At 34.8% G+C, this 21,563-nt stretch overlaps 1 protein-coding gene, 1 non-coding gene and 1 pseudogene across 2 annotated transcripts; 1 reads left to right on the top strand and 2 right to left on the bottom strand.

The window, feature by feature from the left end:
• The first annotated feature begins 2,980 nt into the window (after positions 1–2,980).
• LOC114292068 (rust resistance kinase Lr10) lies at positions 2,981–8,144 on the top strand. The gene is made up of 4 exons (XM_082883504.1): positions 2,981–3,053; positions 6,370–6,395; positions 6,759–6,791; positions 6,872–8,144. The coding sequence occupies exon 4, from the start codon at positions 6,910–6,912 to the stop codon at positions 7,969–7,971; it is 1,062 nt and encodes a 353-aa protein (XP_082739630.1). The 5' UTR covers positions 2,981–3,053; positions 6,370–6,395; positions 6,759–6,791; positions 6,872–6,909; the 3' UTR covers positions 7,972–8,144.
• LOC114256717 (small nucleolar RNA Z102/R77) lies at positions 4,313–4,399 on the bottom strand. The gene has a single exon (XR_003627298.2). It is a non-coding gene; the product is annotated as a small nucleolar RNA Z102/R77 (small nucleolar RNA).
• Positions 4,731–4,815, bottom strand: LOC114256716 (small nucleolar RNA Z102/R77; annotated as a pseudogene).
• Positions 8,145–21,563: the final 13,419 nt, after the last annotated feature.

Below are 21,563 nucleotides of genomic sequence, written 5' to 3'. Positions count from 1 at the left end.
CTTCGAATGACTTTCTTGTCGACCGGATCCCACAATCTATAACCAAATTCATCACGCCCATAGCCAAGAAAAATACATTGTCTTGACTTGCTATCAAGCTTGGACCTCTCATCTTTTGGAATGTGAACAAAAGCTCGGCAACCAAACACTCTCAAGTGCGCATAAGATACATCTTTACTGGTCCAAACTCTTTCTGGAACATCACCATTCAAAGGATAGGAAGGAGACAAATTGATCACGTCAACTGCCGTCTTCAATGCCTCACCCCAAAAGGATCTTGGCAATTTAGCTTGTGAAAGCAAACACCTTGTTCTTTCCACAATGGTGCGGTTCATTCTCTCGGCAACTCCATTTTGTTGAGGAGTCTTCTTAACTGTCTTTTGGTGCCGAATACCTTGGCTGCGACAATACTCATCAAATGGCCCAATGTATTCACCACCATTGTCTGATCGGATGCACTTCAATTTCTGCCCTGTTTCTCTTTCAACCATAGCCTGAAAATGCTTAAATACTTCTAGAACTTGATCTTTAGTTTTTAGTAAAAAAGCCCAAACTTTCCTTGAATAATCATCAATGAAAGTAACAAAATAAAGTGCACCGCCATGTGTTCTAACTTTTAAAGGACCACAAACATCTGAGTGAATCAACTCCAAAACATTTTCTTTTCTAGAAGCAACATTTTTATGAAAAGAAACTCTATGTTGTTTACCCGCCAAACAATGAACACAAGTTTTAAGATGTGTACCTTTCAAACCGGGTAGAAGCTCTTTCTTGAACAATACTTGCAGCCCCTTTTCACTCATATGGCCAAGCCGCTTGTGCCATAATTCAGTAGAAGTATCTTCTTCAAGTGCATTGACAACACCTTTACAAATTTTTCCTTGCATCGAATAAAGTGTATGAGTCTTCTTACACTTAGCCACCACCAAGGAACCCTTTGTGAGCTTCCATATTCCATCACCAAATTTGTTGTTGTAGCCTTCATCATCTAGCTTCCCGGTAGAGATCAAATTGAGGCGAATGTCGGGAACATGCCTCACATCTTTAAGCAACAACTTGCAGCTCAGATTTGTTTCCAAGCAAACATCACCCATGCCGATAATCTTGGACAAACCTTCATTACCCATTCGAACAGAACCATAATCTCCTGCAGTGTAGGTAGTGAAGAAATCAACTCGAGAAGTCACATGAAAAGAAGCACCAGAATCAATCACCCAATTGCTCTCTTGGCCCACAAAATTGATACAATCATCTTCACAAACGACCATGAGATCACCATTGGTAGTAACTGCTGTTGTGTCTTCTTGCTTCTTATCCACACTTTTATCACGCCTTTTCTCCTTGTTCTTGAGCTTTCGGCATTCTCGCTTCATGTGCCCTTTCTCATGGCAATAATAACACTCAACGTCTTTCTTTGAAAAAGAGCCATCTCTTGACTTGTCACGGCTTTGATCACGACCATGAGGAGTCTTACTCCTCCCCCTTGTTTTGCTTCGGCCTCTCACAACAAATGCTTCCGAATGAGAAGAGCCTGCTGATTTTCTTCTAGTTTCTTCATTCAACAGGCTACTAGTGACTTGGCCCATTGTGACAACTCCATCGGGCGCTGAATTACTGACGGTCACAACCAAAGTCTCCCAACTTTCGGGCAAAGAACTAAGTAGCATCAAAGCCTGCAACTCATCATCAAAAACAATTTTCATAGAAGCAAGTTGGTTAACAATACTCTTTATTTCATTCAGATGTTCCGGAATAGGGCTGCCCTCTTTATATTTTAAATTAACCAACTTACGAAACAGAAAGGCTTTATTTGTGGCTGATTTCCTATCATAAAGGCCCTCTAATTTTTTCCATAAATCATGTGCTGAAGTTTCAGTAGCAACATGATGAAACACACTGTCATCAATCCATTGACGGATAACACCAACGGCTTTTCGATTAAGCCTATTCCATTCATCATCTTTCATACCCTCGGGTTTGCCACTAGCACCCTCAATGGGTCCATACAAATCTTTACAAAATAATAGGTCCTCCATTTTAGTTTTCCAAGTTACCCAATTACTTCCATTGAAGCTAGACATACGACCCACATTCCCCTCCATTGATTTACACAAATAACTAAACCCAAATAAATCGTAAGCTCTGATACCAGTTGTTAGGGAATCTCGGATTTTCCCTAACAACAACATGACCCCAGTGATTGCTTTCTCGAACAACTTCTCCTAAATCTAAACCACAATTTATCGGCCACTCCCTTCAAATTTTCTCCACTTTACCTACCCTTTCCCGTCAATTTTTCACCACTTTACCAACCCTCTCTCTTCGAATTTTTACCACATTACCGACGTAAGTTTAGCCTTTTCAGTTGTCCCTTCTCAACAAAGCAAACCTACCCTTTGGATTGGTATAACAAAGAAAATGCAGATTTCAGTAATTCAATGTTTCCAATCACAAATAATTGCCATAACAGCAGCCAAGGTCACGCAGTCTATGCGGTACCTGATATTTTTTTAATCCAGCAGTTCCTATTATCTTGCAGAAAGTTAGCATCTCCAATGGTAGTAGGCATTTTACCTATCTAAATATTACTATAAAGTATACATTTTATTTTGCCTGTCAACGATTTCATGTTTTTACCCCAACCATGCTCTTTATTTTAGCTATTCATCCAAATACTATTAACTTTATAGAATGCCACGTCAGCAACAAAGATGGAGGGAAATAATCTTAATGATTAAATACATTTTGCCTAGCCTTGAAGGCTAGCTACATGTAGCTAGTGAATGTGAGCTGAGCCAAAATGCCTAAGCATATGCCTAGTGCATTGGAGTTGAAAAAAGTGAGTCACATTAGGCATTTTGACTAACAAGCATCATATGCCTAGTGGGTTGGAGATGCTCTCTATATACTAATGAACTTCAATTGAGTTGGTCCAAGCCCATATGTACGAGGTGTGAAGAAATAGGCAAGTATTGTAGATTGCGGAGGAGGAATAACAGCAGCAGCAGAAAACATGATGAAACTGAATGTTCTCACAATAATATTACGGATACCACTACTACAAAAACAGATAAAGATCACACTTTTTTTGTGTGATGTTTGTTATTTAATCACACTTTTTAAGTTTTATTGAAGTGTGATCTTTGGGAGTGTGATTAAAAATGGTCATTTTTAATCACACCTTTTAAGTGTGATTAAAAACATTTAGATCACATCTTTTAAGTGTGATTAAAAACATTTAGATCACATCTTTTAAGTGTGATTAAAAACTAATAAAACCTGTGATAATAAACTTTAGATCACACCTTTTAAGTGTGATTAAAAACATTTAGATCACATCTTTTAAGTGTGATTAAAAACTAATAAAACCTGTGATAATAAACTTTAGATCACACCTTTTAAGTGTGATTAAAAACATTTAGATCACACCTTTTAAGTGTGATTAAAAACTAATAAAACCTGTGATAATAAACTTTAGATCACATCTTTTAAGTGTGATTAAAAACATTTAGATCGCATCTTTTAAGTGTGATTAAAAACTAATAAAACCTGTGATTAATAATATTTAGATCACATCTTTTAAATGTGATTAATTACTAAAAAGATTCGACATATTTGAAGAATAATCAATATTATTTTTGTACGTGTATTTCAAGAATGTAATACACACTATATACTATACTTTGAATCATAACCACATATTCAATGGAATCGCGCCATATATTTCATAAATGAAAGTTAAATATGTTCAAAAGTATATACAAAGGAATTAAATAAAAAAATTTAAACTGTGCTTACATATATTAAAAATAAAAATAAAAAAAACTTGAAAAATTAAGTCTTTGAATTCTTTGATCATATTTTGCATCTCTCCAAGAAATTTCTAACCTGAAAAAAAAAAAACACAAATTAATTCAACAACTCGGATGAAAAGCCACACCAAACTAAATTAAATAAATTAAATTAAATTAATGATCTACTTACAATGACAAAGAGATCCGAACAAATGTCAAATATAGTCGGATTATTATAGGGCAGCCACATAAAATCAGGCAAATGAAGTCACTATCCAAAACTTTCGTAACAGATTAAACAAGCATGAAGCTTAAATATACTTTATTTGACTTTGCATTTGCAATTCCCATGAAGGGCTGCTGAAAGGGTTAATTATGTAATGATCCCCCCCAGAAACCACCAATCCATCAAATAATATAAACCTTTACTTATAGTAAAAAAGTAAGAATTTCACATTATGATAACAGATACTAATAAGCTGAGAAAAGATTTCAATCTGCATAACCCGCCCAAGATTTGATGATCAAATTTACCCACCCAGAAACAAAACCATCATCCTGGTGATCAAACCAATAGGGAAACAAATATAATCATCATCTCATTCTCTCGAGCAACTTTCTTAAGAATAAAATCTTTGCACGTCTCACAAATATTAAAATGCACAAAGTAATCGTTTGGTGTTTTTCATACAATTAGTCATGATGCAAAACAAGGATGGATCTACATCTCCAAAAATTTGAAAAATATCAAATATTATACTGAAAATTTTAAAATAATTTAAAATTATAAGGCCCCAAACATACTTTCGCACCCTAATCCATGATCCGTCCATGATACAAAAGCCAGAAATATTGCATAATATTCTAAAAGACAGAGCGTTTAAGAATAAACAGAACAATGTAAAGATAAACAAACAAGATGGTTGTATTTAAAGAGAATGATCAGATAGAGCTAATACAAATGCCATCATATAGGCGATCAAACCAATAGGGAAATAAAATCATGATCATCATCTCATTCTCATGCCAACATCAGATTTCCCTCATCCAAATTCTAGTATAAAACAAACAAACAGTTGTATCAATTAAAGTAGGAAACATAAAAAATAATATCTTTCACTAAATTAATTCATAATATAGTGAAATTATAAAGTTGAAATCTTTGTATGAAAGACATCGTCGTTCTGAGTTTCAACTTTAGAAACTGATCATTTAAGAAGTGAGAAAGAAAGAGAACATACCCTAAGTTGTCGAGAGGGCGAAGAATGTGTGGAGTGACGGCGGGCCTAGTTGCAGAAATAAGAAGAAGAGTTTAGGATTTGTGTGAACTAGGTCAAAGTAAGATGTATTTATAACTAGGAAACCCTAAACCTAAGGTGCCGTTTGTTTTTAGCATTGGAATGGATGAGATTAATAATATGAGGAGATTGTCAGTGAGAGAATTAAAAAAGTGTGATTAAAAAATATATAAATAATCACACTTTAATTAGAATGTGTGATTAAAAAATATATATAATCACATTTATTTAAAAACTGTGATTAAAAAGTAGTAGTATATATATAATCACACTTTAATTAAAAAAGTGTGATTAAAAAATATATAAATAATCACACTTTAATTAGAATGTGTGATTAAAAAATATATATAATCACACTTATTTAAAAAGTGTGATTAAAAAGTAGTAGTATATATATAATTACACTTTAATTAAAAAAGTGTGATTAAAAAATATATAAATAATCACACTTTAATTAGAATGTGTGATTAAAAAATATATATAATCACACTTATTTAAAAAGTGTGATTAAAAAGTAGTAGTGTATATATAATCACACTTTAATTAAAAAAGTGTGATTAAAAAATATATAAATAATCACACTTTAATTAGAATGTGTGATTAAAAAATATATAGATAATCACACTTACTTAAAAAGTGTGATTAAAAAGTAGTAGTGTATATATAATCACACTTTAATTAAAAGGTGTGATTAAAAAATATATAAACAATCACACTTTAATTAGAATGTGTGATTAAAAAATATATATATAATCACACTTACTTAAAAAGTGTGATTAAAAAGTAGTAGTGTATATATAATCACACTTTAATTAAAAGGTGTGATTAAAAAATATATAAACAATCACACTTTAATTAGAATGTGTGATTAAAAAATATATATATAATCACACTTACTTAAAAAGTGTGATTAAAAAGTAGTAGTGTATATATAATCACACTTTAATTAAAAGGTGTGATTAAAAAATATATAAACAATCACACTTTAATTAGAATGTGTGATTAAAAAATATATATATAATCACACTTGTTTTAAAAAGTGTGATTAAAAAGTAGTAGTGTATATATAATCACACTTTTAATTAAAAGGTGTGATTAAAAAATATATATATAATCACACTTAATTGAAAAGTGACATAAAAAATAAATATTATCACACTCAATCAAATTAAGTGTGATTAAAATATCAATCTAATTTTTTTTATCACACTTTCAATAAAAGTGAGATCTTTTTTTTTGTCAAAGTGTGATCTTTAACTATTTTTGTAGTAGTGTACTCCTTCACTTGGCAAACAAGCTACAGGTACTCCTCTGTCCCTCTACGACTAGTTTTCCCCGTGTTTTACTTTCAGTATCAAGGATTTTGGATAGAAATTTGGAAAAGAAAAATAAAAAAATTTAGGTTGTATTTCATTCACATCTTCCTCACCTTTCCCATTTCTATTTCGAAAATCATGATCCAAACAGAGTCCTAGGAGTCACATAGGCCTACAAATTAATTAGGTGATTTTCGCTGTCATGTGACTCATTGGAGTAACCATCAGATCTCTCCACAAACTATGACACTTGCTGACAAATGAAAGAGCTTTCATCCTGAAAACCTATAGCAAATAAATTATATAATTTTATGAATGACAAACTGTTTGATCTTGTCTTTCTTTTACAGGTGAAACAAAAAGCCCAAGCCCAGTTCTTAAAGGTGAATTTTCTATATGCCTCTTCCCTTGATTTTTCTAGAGAAGGAGTCTTCCCTCCTAATTTGGTTGTTTAAATTTGCAGGTGTGATCCCTTCCGGCTTGTTTCTTCTTCTTGTAGTCATGGTAACAGTATATCTTGTCCACAGATCAAATAAATCAAAGAAAGAGGATCAAATGAAAATTGAAAGATTTTTGGAGGATTACAGAGCTCTCAAGCCTACAAGATACACTTATGTAGAGATTAAGAAAATTACTGATAATTTTAAGGAAAAACTAGGCCAAGGAGGTTATGGAACAGTGTACAAGGGAAAGTTTTCCAATGACGTTCACATTGCAGCCAAGATCCTCAACGATGTCAAGGGGAATGGGGACGACTTCATCAACGAAGTTGGAACAATAGGCAGAATTCACCACATCAACGTGGTTCGCTTGGTCGGATACTGTGCTGATGGATTTAAAAGAGCTCTCGTTTATGAGTACTTGCCAAATGATTCGTTAGAGAAGTTTATATCATCCAATCAGGAAAAATGTTCACTTGGTTGGGAGAGGCTGCAAGGTATTGCTCTTGGGATAGCCAAAGGTATTGAATATCTTCATCAAGGATGTGATCAACGAATCCTTCATTTCGATATTAAACCTCATAACATCTTGTTGGACCACAACTTCAATCCTAAGATTTCTGATTTTGGTCTAGCCAAGTTGTGTTCGAAAGAACAAAGTGCTGTTTCCATGACTGCTGCTAGGGGCACCGTAGGCTATATTGCACCTGAAGTGTTCTCCAGGAACTTCGGGAACGTATCATACAAATCAGATGTCTACAGTTTTGGAATGTTGTTGCTTGAAATGGTTGGAGGGAGGAAGAATACCCATGTTACAACACAGAATACCAGAGAAGTTTACTTCCCTGAATGGATCTATGACCGTTTAAATCATGAACAGGGGATTGTGGTTGAGGAAGATGGAGATGCTAAGATTGTGAAGAAAATAACAATTGTGGGACTTTGGTGCATTCAGTGGTACCCAGGAGACCGGCCTTCGATGACAGTTGTGGTTCAAATGCTAGAAGGAGATGGAGACACGCTGGCCATGCCCCCCAATCCATTTACCACCACAAATCCCAGAACTGCTGCAGGTGGAAAGTCTTTTTACAGCAAGTTAGAAGTCATTTCTGAATCTGAGTGAGATAATCAAATTAGTATTGCTCGTGTTAGAATTTTTTTAATCAGTTTTGTATTTATAGTAAAAATCTTGTTTCAGTTAATCAGAATAGGAACGATTGTGTGATCATCTATCTACTCTTACAGCTTATCAAATAATACATCTGGTGTACCAGCTCTCAAATAGTTTTGCTTGCATTTGCTGTTATTGTAAAAGGAGTTGTCCGACAACTAGTTCTCACAAAAACAAAAACAAAAACAAAGACCTTTCTAGCTGTACAACTCAGACCATGACTAACCAATACAATCTTTGAACAAAAACCTTTCTAGCTGTACAACTCAGACCATGACTAACCATTATACAATCTTTGAACAAGAATTGTCTTACTTATAAACATAGAATGAAACAGTGAAACAAACAAAAAATTAGATTGATCATTAGATTAATGCATAAAGAGGTTCACCATGCCACTTCTTTTCTTCCAACCCTTCTCAGACTTCCCTTACTAATGTCAATGATCTAGTTGTGTTTCGTCCAAAAGGCCAGCCACAGCATACTCTCTCATCACTAATATTTATTTTTAGATTTTGTTTAGGGCCCAAAAAAACTCAGGACTGGTGGTCCTAAATGTGCGTTAGACATGTGTCCAATCAATTTTTAGATTTAAAAAAAAAAACTCCAATACACTTTGAACATAATATTTCATATTATTTAAAAATTAAAAAACAAATTGGTCTTACCCAAAAATAAAAATAAAAAATACAGCAAATGGTATTAAAAAAAAAAATTAAAAGCAACCATAAAAGCAATTGTCAAACCATTGGATAATAACAACACAAGCCTAAAGATGAATGAATATAATTATTCTATTATTTTTAGATATTAATACACTTTTATGATGTTAATTCTCTCTTTTTATTTGTAGTTATGAGCTTAATAGATTAAATTTACGTTTTGCAGAATAATTTGTATATAAATAAAATTTTGGGTTGACTTTTGATTTTTAAAAAGAAAATGAAAGAAGACATCACTCATGTTATAACGTTGGGTTTTGAGTTCTGCTGAACAAGGTAAAAAGAAATGGAATGAAGATGAAAAATCTGTTCTGGACAGCTTCATTAATATGGCCACAAATTTTGACTCAAAATTCAGATTCGGATGAGGTTTGCATCTGTAGATAGATATATCAGAGATCTACAACTTTCATCTTTTACAAAACTTCCCATTCCAGCTTCTGCAAGGTCAAAAACGAGCTGCAACTTCAGATGAACTCCAGCCATCATTGTTGACTAAACTGTCCGGCTTCATTAATTTGGCCATAACTTTCAACTTAGAAATTTGATTTAGGTGAACTTTATATCCCTGGAAAGAATACTCACAGACCTAAAACTCTTATGCTTTGAGGAAAACATGATTTTATCATCTAGGGGGGGACAAAAATTCAGTGGAACAGTCACCTATTTATAGAAAAACGTAAATTAGCAGATTTGTATTTTTGTTTGGTTTTTATTAGATAAAATTGATAGAGAGAGAGAGAACAAGTGAATAAATGAGATGTGTATTTCATAGATTGATTTACAAAGGGAGCCTAGCTCTCTTCTTATAGCCTGTGATACATTGGAGAGAGAGCCACCGAAAGCATAAAGCTAATGCTACACTAATTATTAAAGCTAAAGCTAAACATAATAATATACATAATATTATACTAACATAATATATTATATATTCTAACATCCCCCCTCAAACTCAAGGAGGATAGGTAAAACCAACTTGAGTTTGGAAAGGAACAAAACATGAAGATAAACTAATACATAAAATAAAAGAGGATAGTAGACACTGTATGGTCGTGTCGGACTGTTGGTGAAGACACTGTATGGTCATGTTAGACCGTTGTAGCAGGACAGTTTACGAGGTCATGCCGGACCGATGTAGAAGCTAACCGGAATCAATGTCGGGACAGGTTATGGGGTCATGCCGGACCGTTGTAGAAGCTGACCGGAATCAATGTCGGGACAGTTTATGGGGTCATGCCGGACCGTTGTAGAAGATTGTGGTGGTGCACCAAGGAGGCGACTTAGAGAGTGCGCCATGGGGTGGCTTGAGTGGTTCCCATGGTGTATAACCATGCTCACCAGCTTGAGTGGTTCGCATGGTGTGTAACCATGCTCACCAGCTTGAGTGGTTCGCATGGTGTGTAACCATGCTCACCATGGTGTGTAACCATGCTCACCATGATATATGTATAACCCCCCCTCAAACTCAAATAGGTGTGAAGATAGAAACCTATTTGAGGTTGAAACAAAGGGATTGATAAAGTGGAGCAAAATACTGTTGTATGTTGGTATTTTTTGTTTTTGTTTTTGGATGTAGAATGGTGATGAGGAATCAGTGTTCTTATCGGTAATGATCACAGCCTCAAGAGCAAAGAGAGGCTGCTTTGAATAAGGATTTAGAAGTTTTTTTTTTTTTTTTTTTTTTTGTGTGGTTGTTTTTGGGGTGAAAGCTGAACTGGAAAATGGAGTGATGCCGGGAGTTGATTATGGAAAACTAATGTGCTGGTGCTGTGTTGTAATGGTCAAAAAGAGAGATAAGAAAAGAAAATAAAATAAGCACCCGGATGAGACATGCCCAGATGGGTTGATGAATAAAAAAAAATAAAAACAAAACGAAAAGGTGGAAATATTAAAAAAGTGTGGTGGGTATGTGGGTAGTGGGAAACATGGGTGTGAAAGGGGCTCACCAACTAAGTTTTTAATAATAAAAGAAAAAGAAGCGCAACACCACTACATCGGTCTCTCAAGGTGCATGTGCATGGGGCCCAGGAGAGTGATCATCATTCCTGGGGTAGTGTGCAACGCACTGTTTGAGAGAGTTTCAGAGGTGAAGAACAACAGAACCAAGAGGAGAATCTATTGCTGGAGATTATGGAGTTCAATGGGATCTCTGGGTGTTGGAGCTCCGGCGAGGGTTCCGGAATGTGTTTTCCGTCGGACTGTCGCCGCCGGAATCCATTGTATAAGAGAGAATAACAGTTTAGGGAGAGAGAGAGTAGGTGCTGATGGTTAAAGTATTCCTACGGCAGTGCAAGGCTCCGAATCGGGCTGCGAGATGAAGGCAAGCCCGCCTGAGACTCGGGAGCAATAGCAGATGGATTGGCCTTGTTGCCCAATTTCAGTCGCGCCGCTCCAGCAGGTACCGTGGTGTCGTTGGAGTTGTTTTGTGGGTGTTCGAGTGGGAGAAATGTTGCCGCCGTTCGAGTGTGCATGACCCCATTCTTGGAAGCTCGGTGAGGCCTCTAAGGGCTAGGTTTTCGTAGCCTGGCGATTAGAGGGTCGAGGACTCGCCTGTAGATGAAAATGAAGTCTGCGACGCTAAGGATGTCGAAGCTGGACATACATAGAAGAGTGTCAACACCCAGAGGCACTTGATTCATTTGTAGTGCTAAGGAGTGTTGTAATCTGCATTTTCGCAGATGGGTTTTACAATGGAGGTGCTCGACAATACATGGTGGAAGCAGCACAAATCTTGGCATTGAGAGAAGCAAGATGATGGTGCATGGGTTCCATGCCCATGGCTAAGCCGGAGATCACGGAGTAACCAGTAATGTTGGTGTGCAGAAGCAAGATGATGGTGCATGGGCTTGAGACATGCCGAGTAGTGAACTCAAGTGTCAATATTGTAGAGCTGTTGTCGATATATACAACTGTCAACAAGTTCAAAAGGAGAATAGGTTGAGGCCCGGCGGACGGTCAAGGCAAGGTTGCCGCCCGCCGGAAGACGAAGAACACCAAGAGTTTAACCTATAGCTCTGATACCATATTAGATAAAATTGATAGAGAGAGAGAACAAGTGAATAAATGAAATGTGTATTTCATAGATTGATTTACAAAGGGAGCCTAGCTCTCTTCTTATAGCCTGTGATACATTGGAGAGAGAGCCACCGAAAGCATAAAGCTAATGCTACACTAATTATTAAAGCTAAAGCTAAACATAATAATATACATAATATTATACTAACATAATATATTATATATTCTAACAGTTTTGTTCTTCTCTTGGTCTATAAATAGAGAGGATGGGGGCTCAATTGGAGAACGCGGAGAGTGTAACTTTAATCTCCAAACAAAGTCTTCATTCTCTTTTTATTTATATTTTCTATATTTTAAGTTTGTGTTTTTAACTATGAGTAGTTAAGCATTTTCATAAGGTAAGGAGTGACATAAGGTAAGGAGTGAAGCCACAACAAGTGTTTGATATTTGCCAACTATTCTTCATGATTTTAATGTAAGGTTTCATTTTATTTTGTTGGTTATTTTATTTGGATTTTTTTTTATTCTGTATAATTCTTTGATTTATCGTTAACTTCGGGTACGATGAATGCTTAGAATTCCTTGTGAATTAAATTACTAGTTTTGACATGTTGAGCCAATCAAGCTTTTATGAAATCATCTTTTGAAAAATATTGTTCATGAAATAAATTGTTAAACTTTCCGATTGAGATCAATTTTTGTATGAAACTCAATTGAGTGGATCTCTGAACCTTAATCTCATTAAAACTTTCATTTACAACTATTTGTGACCAAAATCAAACTCTATTTCAAATCAACATTTCATAAACTCTTTGGACTTGCACGATAAATCCCTATGTAAATGACCTTGGGACTTTTAAGAATTACTATACTTGACGATGACATTTTCCTGAACTTGGAAATTCAATTGCAGTGAATAATAAAATAATAAAAACCGACAAGCACCTAATAAAGTGTCTCAACCTCAAGAAAATACATTGATAAAAAAAAAAAGAACCTCAAGAAAATATAGCAATGTAAGGATTTCAGTCTTCAGAGAAAACTTCTTAACAAATTAGTGAAAGGTCTTTACAAAAAATGTGGTTGCAGGACAGAGTAGTGTTTTCCCATTTTAAGGTCCCCAACAATTTTACGGCAAATAATTAAATATTATAAATATTTGATGAAGTTGTAATAATTTTTAAAAATTACTCTTAAACAATAACTCCCGACTTATTTGTTTGAACAACGAAGTAAGCAGGTCACATGTTGTCGTTTGATTTTTAAATTAACATTTTTGTGGGATCTTCATGGCATCTTTGTCTTTTATCTATATTTTATTCTAGAATCTTTTAAAAACTATAACTTTAATTCTAAAATTTCATTTTTAATAAAATTAAAATAAAATTATTTAACTTTTTGATATCTTTCAAACAATATTCAATGTTGAGTGTAAAATTTTTGAAAGAATGTCACGTTCTTTTTTTTTTTTTTTTAATTTTTTATTTTAAGGTTTACAATTTGAAAGTGGATATAACCATTTTTTAATTTGGAAGTGCCAAATGTATTTAAGAATAAAAAAACAAAAAATTAGATAAGCTTAATTATCTATGCATGCTTAACTGTCTTATATTGAACATATGCTATTTTAAAATTTCATACTTAACATGAATCTTATTTGAAATAGCTAAATATATACTTAAGTTATAATATTTTAAAATTTCAATGCAAAATAAGCATATAGACAAAACCCAGCATTAAAGACTATTAAAAAGTGCTTTTTGCAAGCCAAGCGGTGTTTAAATTTACTTAAAATTCAAAAAAATAGCAACAATAGGACTACAGACCAAGCCTACAGGACTATAGACCAATGAGGCTCATAAATTCTACTTACAAGATACTCTCTAAAGTTTTTGCTAATAGGCTGAAAAAAGTGTTACCAGCAATGATTGATAAAGCACAATCTGTCTTTTTGGAGGAGATACATCATGGATGGGGTCTTGATCTTCAATGAAGTGGTGGATTGGTGGAGAAAATCCAGAAAAAAGTGAATTTGAATTTTTTGTTGCATATGCTTTCAAATGTTGGTTTTGGTCCTATGTGGGTCAACTGGATTAGAACTTGCATTAATTTTGCTAGAGTATTTGATGTAGGACAAGATTTTAAGATTTTTTGTATTTTTAGTTTTAATATTTTTGATAAATTATTTTATTAGGAATCTTGTAATTTAGTATGAATAATTTAGAATTATTAGGTTTCTTAATTTTATTATTTTAGAATTAGATTTTGACTAAGATTTTAAATAGTTAAGAATTCTAGTTTCCTATTCTCTTAGGTCTCCTAATTTATGTTGATTTAACTTTCCTAGTTTATTTTAGAATTATTTTTCCTACAAGTATTAGATTTAGTTTATTATAAATAGTTATGTAAGCCTCATGGCAAAGACAACTTTTATACAACTTTTATTCATTCATTCAATAATATTTCTCTTCCTTGTGGATTCAAGGTTTTATTTTTCTCGTGCATTCGGGAGCCCCTTTCGTCTACTAGAACGATATCTAGTTCCCGTGTATTCCGCTGCGTCAAGTGGTATCAGAGCATGGATTCGCCTAGCTCAATTACACAAGACAATGGAGCACACACAATCCCTACTGACGTTGATCGTAGGGTGGAAGCCATATGGGATGTGATTGAGGAACATCGGCTAGAGGTGCACGAACTTCGCAATGAGATTTGTAATCTACTTGCCGATTTGGGACTAATCGTCAACTAGAGGCAACCAATAGTTGGCAGCAGTTGCACCGGAGGATTCACCCGAGGCCAACCTGTTAGCTTACGTTATTTTGCAGAAATTTCATATTTTAATGGTTCAAGTAAGTTTCAAAAAGAAGATTTTCTTGATTGGTTGCTTGATCTTGAAAATTTCCTTGAAATCATGAAGATTCCTCATGAAAAGAAGGTTATATTTGCATCATACAAACTTGATAAAATTGCATTGAAGTGGTAGAATGGATTACAAGATTATCGAGTTTGCAAAGGTAAAGACAAATTTCATTCATGGTTAACAATGAAAAAGTTTTTGGCAACAAAATTTTACTTTCATGGTCATGAAGATATATTGTCATATACAAATTAAGATACTTCTATGGAGTTGGTAAAACATTGCCATGAAATTGTAGTTGAAAAAGAAAAAAATTCGCATCAAAATATTATTTGTGGTGATATTAGTTGTAAAACTAATAAAGAAGATACAAAATCTTGTTCGAGTGTTGATAATACATCAACACATGGTAATTTGAATATTGAGGAGAAAGGTTTACAAACAAATCATAAAAATATTGAAGAAGAAGGAGATCTGATTGAGCCCAGTAACAAAGTGAAAACAGAAGAAGAGATAATACAACCGCTGTGTGCAAAAAAGAAATTGGTTGATGCTACACTTGATATTCCAAGGTTGATAGTTGAAGAATCAATTGAATCTGAGATGGTGCAACATCAAGAGAGCATGCAAGTTCTACACAAAGTAAATTTGGTTGATTTTCTTGGTGTAGAGCAATTTAATTTGATTTTCAATGCTTGTTTAATTAATTTTGTCAACCAGTTGAAGCATATAGAGAAGAACCTTCAGAAAGAAAACTTTCCTATATACAACTTTTGGAAGAGGGGCAAGCAACTGAAAAATTCAAAATATCTGTTTATTTGGCATGGAAGATGGCAGATCTCTAATATGAACTCGAGGGCGAGTTCTTTCAAAGAAGAGGAGACTGATGTAGGACAAGATTTTAAGACTTTTTGTATTTTTAGCTTTAATATTTTTGATAAATTATTTCATTAGGAATCTTGTAATTTAGTATAAATAATTTAGAATTATTAGGTTTCTTAATTTTATTATTTTAGAATTAGATTTTGACTAGGATTTTAAATAGTTAAGAATTCTAGTTTCCTATTCTCTTAGGTCTCCTAATTTATGTTGATTTAACTTTCCTAGTTTATTTTAGAATTATTTTTCCTACAAGTATTAGATTTAGTTTATTATAAATAGCTATGTAAGCCTCATGGCAAAGACAATTTTTATACAACTTTTATTCATTCATTTAATAATATTTCTCTTCCTTGTGGATTCAAGGTTCTATTTTTCTCGTGGATTCGAGAGCCTATTTCGTCTATTAGAACGATATCTAGTCCCCGTGTATTCCGCTGCGTTAGTATCTGTGCTTGTTAATGGGTCTCCTACATCTAAATTCTGTCCACAAAAAGGGTTGAGGCAAGGGGATCCACTATCACCCTTCCTCTTCAATATTGTAATTGGGCGACTGAATTTGTTATTGTAAGAGCAAAGGAGTTGGGCCCACTTAAGGGAGTCTCTGTAGGCACAAATAGAGTTAATATCTCACATCTGCAGTTTGCAGATGATACCATCATGTGAAGCTAAGTGAGCTGAAGTGGCAGAAGTCAAGAGGATCCCGAGGTGTTTTGAAATAATATTTTGTGTGTTTGGTTTGAGTTTTTTGAATTAAGTTTTTTGAAAATTAAGTTTTTTGTTTTTTGTGTTTTTTTGTTTTTAGTGAATATTTTTAAAATTTTAAACATTTTTTTTAGTTTTTTAGATGTACCTTACTTAGATGTATCTAAAAAATAAAAAAATTTGTGAAAAAATATTTTAAAAAATTATTAAATACATAAAAATACAAAAAATGTACTGAATTCGTATTTTTTTGTATTTTTGGTATTTAGTAAATTTTTAAAAGGTTTTTTTCACAAATGTTTTACTTTTTAGGTATATGTATGTTAGGTATATCTAAAAATTAAAAAAATTGCTTAAAATATTAAAAAAATTCATTAAAAACAAAATAACACGGAAAATAAGAAAATAGAATTTTTTGAAAACTGTTTTCAAAAAAACGAAACCAAACAAGCTGATTAGGTTTGATAATTAATTTCCACAAGAGCAGGGCCGGCCTTGGCCTAAGGCTAGTAAGGCATGTGCCTTAGACTCCAAAATTTTGGCTAAAAAATAGGGCCCCCAAATTTAGTAGAATTTTATAGGTCCAATTTTATTTTATTTTTTAAGGATCAATTTAAAGGGTCCCAAAATATTTTATTAAGGCCATATATGGTTTAGCCTATATTTATTTATAAGTGTGGTTTGATCCATATTTATTAAAATAAAAATATATAATAATAAAAAAAGTGTTTAGGCCCAAGAAGAACAACACATAAAATATACATTGCTTAGTGCTCTCTCTCTCTCTCTCACACACACACATAGTGATGAAGAAGGAAGCATATACTAAGCAAGCATAAAGCAGGGCAGACAGACGCAAAGAGCACAGTACTGAGCGACTCACTCTCTTTCTCTCTATCTCTCTCTCACACACACACTCCTTTGGCGACTCACTCTCTCTCACACACACACTCCTTTGGCGACTCACTGTCTCTCACACACACACTCCTTTGGCGACTCACTCTCTCACACACACTCTCTCTCTCATGGTAAGTCCTCTCCTCACTATTAGATTTTATTAAATAAAGTTGCCCTAATTTTTTTATACATTCTTTCTTTATTAGTTAGTCGAATAATAAATTTGTCCTAATTTTTTTTTAACCTTCTTTATCTATTAGATTTTAGTGGAATAAATAATTTTGCCCTAATTTTTTTGCCTAGGTCTTTATTAGTTTTAATTGAATAATTTTTTCCTAATTTTTTTGTCCTAATTTTGTTTCATTAAATTGTTTTTTTTTTTATAATTTATTTGCTATCAGGATAATCAGTGGATTGTGATTTGTGGATTGAAGCGCTTGTGATTGTAGTCATAATTATATGTGCAAGTAAACTTAAATAAAAAAATTTATTGATACTTATCATTTTATGCATAAATTTTTTATTAAAAAATATATATACATATATATATATATATATATATATATTAAAGGGGTCCCATTTTCATAGTTCGTGCCTCACAAATCTTAGGGTCGGCCCTGCACAAGAGTGTGGTGTGTGGAATAGGATTACTTGAAGAAATGGTTGTTGAGTATGCTTCAAGATTAAATTACACTTACTAGAAATTACCCTTAAAGTATATTGGGATGCCATTGGGTGCTAACCCATCTAGGAGAGCAACATGGAAACCTGTGGTGGAGAAATTTAAGAAGAAACTAACTGGGTGGAAGAGGAGGCTACTGTTCTTTGCAGGTAGAGTGACACTTACTAAATTAGTCCTTTCTTCATTTCCAGTTTATTATATATCATTGTTTAGGATGCCAAAGTGTGTTGACAAGGAAATAGATACGATCCAAGCAGCATTTTTATGGGGAGATTCTGATACCAAAATGAAGGTCCATCTTGTGAAATGGAAGGAAATTACAAAGAACAAGAAGCATGGTCGTTTGGGGATCAGAAACACAAGGGTTGTCAATGATTGCCTACTAGCTAAATGGTGTTGGTGGTTTGGGCTAGAAAATGATTCACTGTGGAAGGAACTTATCTGTAGCACATACAAGCCAGAGGGTGGCAAATGGTTCCCATTCTTTGTGGAAGCAAATTACATTTCAAGGGTGCGGAGTGAAATCTTATTTGTAGGCCAGTCTAATACAAGGCTATTTAACTTCTATATGAATAATATAATGATCAACATCGGGGATGGAGAGAGAGAATCGATTTCTGGGTGGATAATTGGAGGGGTACTACCTGCTTAAAGTCTTAATTCCCAAGACTATTCTATTTATCATTGGAAAAAGAATTAAATTTGAGTATGCAATTGACAAAAAGAAGAACTTAGAATTCTTGGTCATTTAATTTTAAAAGAGCATTGTTGGCATGGAATGAAGAAGAAGAGCACAAAATGATAATAGAACTTCGTGAGGGCCCTGTTCTAAGGATGGGTACTAGGGACTACATCAGTTGGGTGGTTGACTCTTCAGGTGGTTTCAAAGTATGCTCTGCTTATAAATGGTGTGAGGAGTCTTTGTGCCCTAGTGATATTACACTAGGCATGATCTGAAACAACTCTTCTCCACCTAAAGCACAATTTTTTTCTTGGCTTGCATGGAAAGGTAAGTTAAAGAAAATTGAACATTTGCATAGAATTGGTGTAGGAACCCACACTTTATGTCCTCATCATGTTCATGAGCATCGGTAAGATTATGACTTGTTTAGCTTGCATGTGTATGTTGTGATTTGTTTCGCTTGAGCTAATGCGATCCATGTCTTGATTTGAAGCCTTGTGATTTGTCTAAGTGTAGTGTGCTTGTCTTGTTTCTCCCTTAATGCGAAACCTAGGTTACGCCTTGCTTGAGTTATACTAGCCGATGTTATTCCAATGCCGAGGTCATCCTTAGTCTAGTATTAGTATCTTGAAACCCCTTGTTGACCTCAGTCCTTGCCTTGACCACATTAGCCGAGATGATACCTTGCACCCAAGTGATCTCGTCCTGGAGCGGTATGACCTAGGCCGAGGTGTGGCACATCTAGGCCAAGATGTGGCACAGCTTAGTCAAAGTGTTGTCCCTCCTAGCCGAGGTCATTGTCATCTTAGTATGCCTCGTTGTTAGCCGATGTCATAGCCTGTCAGAGAGCCCATACCGCTTTGCTTGTTGAACACCCTTCCACCATGCTTTGTCTGGCCTGTCAGCCACCTTTTCAGGATGAACCCAACCAATCGCCGCCACGTGTCTCAGCAGAGGGTTAACCCCAGAACCGGGTATAGAAAACTATCATTTGGTATCATAAACTTGCCTTGTAGAGAGAGAGAAGCTCTAGAAGAGGGAGAAGAGTTCTTGAGAGAGAAGTAGATCTTCAAGCTTGATTTCTAGAGATCCAACCGTTAGATCCGCATTCTAAGGTTAGATTCTTGATCTACTCGTAATGTTCTTTATGTTTATGTTATTGCATTGCATGATTGAAAATGATTTGTAAGCCATGCATCGTTTTGAAGCTCGATTTTAGAAAGAGAAAATGACATTCATGTGTTCTTCAAGAAAAGTCTTGTTTGATCCGAAAGCTTGCATAAAGAATCATGATTTTGTGTTTGTTTCCGCAAGGATTTCAAGCACGGGTACCCAGGTCCATGTTTTCAAACTCATAGCACGAAAATCCCAGATTTGTGATGGCAGATTATGATCAAACATTCGTATTTTTCATGTTTTCACACCCATGTTCTTCATGTTCATCAACAGAGGGGAACCCAGAGTTTCCCGACCTCTTTTCCTTGCATGTGGCCCTCGGGAACACACCTCGGCAAGGAGGTGTGGAACATCGGCCTAGACCTGGTTGGTGCCCAGCATGTTTTCCGAAAACATTTGTGTACATGAGAGACTCGTTTGAAAGCGCATTCAATAGGCTTTGCCATGTGTTGTAGGACTTGGGCTTGTCTCGACCCCGACGTGTGAAGAAACGATGTGAGTGGTATTTTTAATAAAGCTATGTTACACTTGCTTTCATAAATCTCGTCTTGCCTTGTTTTGAAAAGTACTTGATCTAGCATGAATGACTATCCCTATTTTGTATACCAAATGCTATCTTGTTTTGATGACTTGTCTTGACAGTCCTTAGTGCTAGAGGACTCTAAACTTTTGCAGCACAGCTTGTCTTGACAGTCCTTAGTGCTAGAGGACTCTAAACTTTCGCAGCACAGCTTGTCTTGACAGTCCTTAGTGCTAGAGGACTATAAACTTTCGCAGCACAGCTTGTCTTGACAGTCCTTAGTGCTAGAGGACTCTAAACTTTCGCAGCACAGCTTGTCTTGAAACTCTTGTCTTGATATGTCATCACCCCTTGAAATAAGTAGATGTTATTAACATCCAAGAACCTGAAAGCCGGCAAATGAACTTGATTTCCCTCTTGATCGAAAAGTATGCTATGTATAGTTTTGAAAGAAATCTTGGATATCAATCATGCAAAACCTTTATTTCTAGTATCATTCACTGAGTATCCAAGCTCACCCTCTCTATATATATGTAGGTGATGAACAAGAAGGCATTGAGGCCTAGACGTGATTGCCGATGTGTTTTGGGTGCTTTGCCGACATGTTTTGGATTTGCGTTTTGCATCGTCTTGAAGATTATGCTTCTCGGCTTATGTTTTCTTTGTTTGTTTTGGCATATGTCGGCTTGAGAAGCCTTTTGGTCAGGATGTATTTTGTGTTCCATTTTGTTGTATCTAAAATTGTAAGACTTGTAAAGATGTTTGATGTATGGCATTCCATTGGACTTATGCACGGCTCTCATGGACAACTCGGTTTATATGTATATTTTGCTTCCGCTCTTGTAAGCCCCATATTTCATACTCTGATTGTGTGTGATTTTTGTAAGACGGCCTTCGGTAACCTCGGGTTACTGGCCATCACGGCACCAAACTACTAGGGGCGGTTTGGGGGCGTGACAATTGGTATTCTAAGTGATGAAGTGAATCTTGAATGTGTTTTCTGCCACTCTGAGATTGAGTCAGTGGATCATGTGATGGTGCTTTGCCCCTTTGTATGGAGAATCTGGTCAAAAATTATGAATTGGTGTGGTATGCAATGGTTAACCCCTAGATCAGTGACTAGTTTGCTACTTTTGGTGGTGTGGCTGGAGATTTAGAAAGGGAGAAAGTCAGATTTGGAGAACTATCCCTACCCTATGGTCTTTGTGGAAGTATAGAAATGACTGCATATTTTATGGGATGCAACCAGACAATGAGGAACTCTGTGAACTCATATTAACCAGGGTAGGCCTTTGGCTGAAATCACATTCAATTGGGAGGTTCTATTCTATAAATGATTTTGTGAATCAGATTCGTCAGGTTAGGAGTAGTATTGGCCTTCAAAGATAAAGAGGATGGAGTGGTTG

The sequence above is a fragment of the Camellia sinensis genome, chromosome 8 (genome assembly GCF_055761805.1).
Source record: "Camellia sinensis isolate YWXY chromosome 8, ASM5576180v1, whole genome shotgun sequence".
Classification (NCBI taxonomy): Eukaryota; Viridiplantae; Streptophyta; class Magnoliopsida; order Ericales; family Theaceae; genus Camellia; species Camellia sinensis.
The sequence above is the reverse complement of the archived record's forward strand: the minus strand, read 5'-3'. Positions and strand labels throughout refer to the sequence as shown.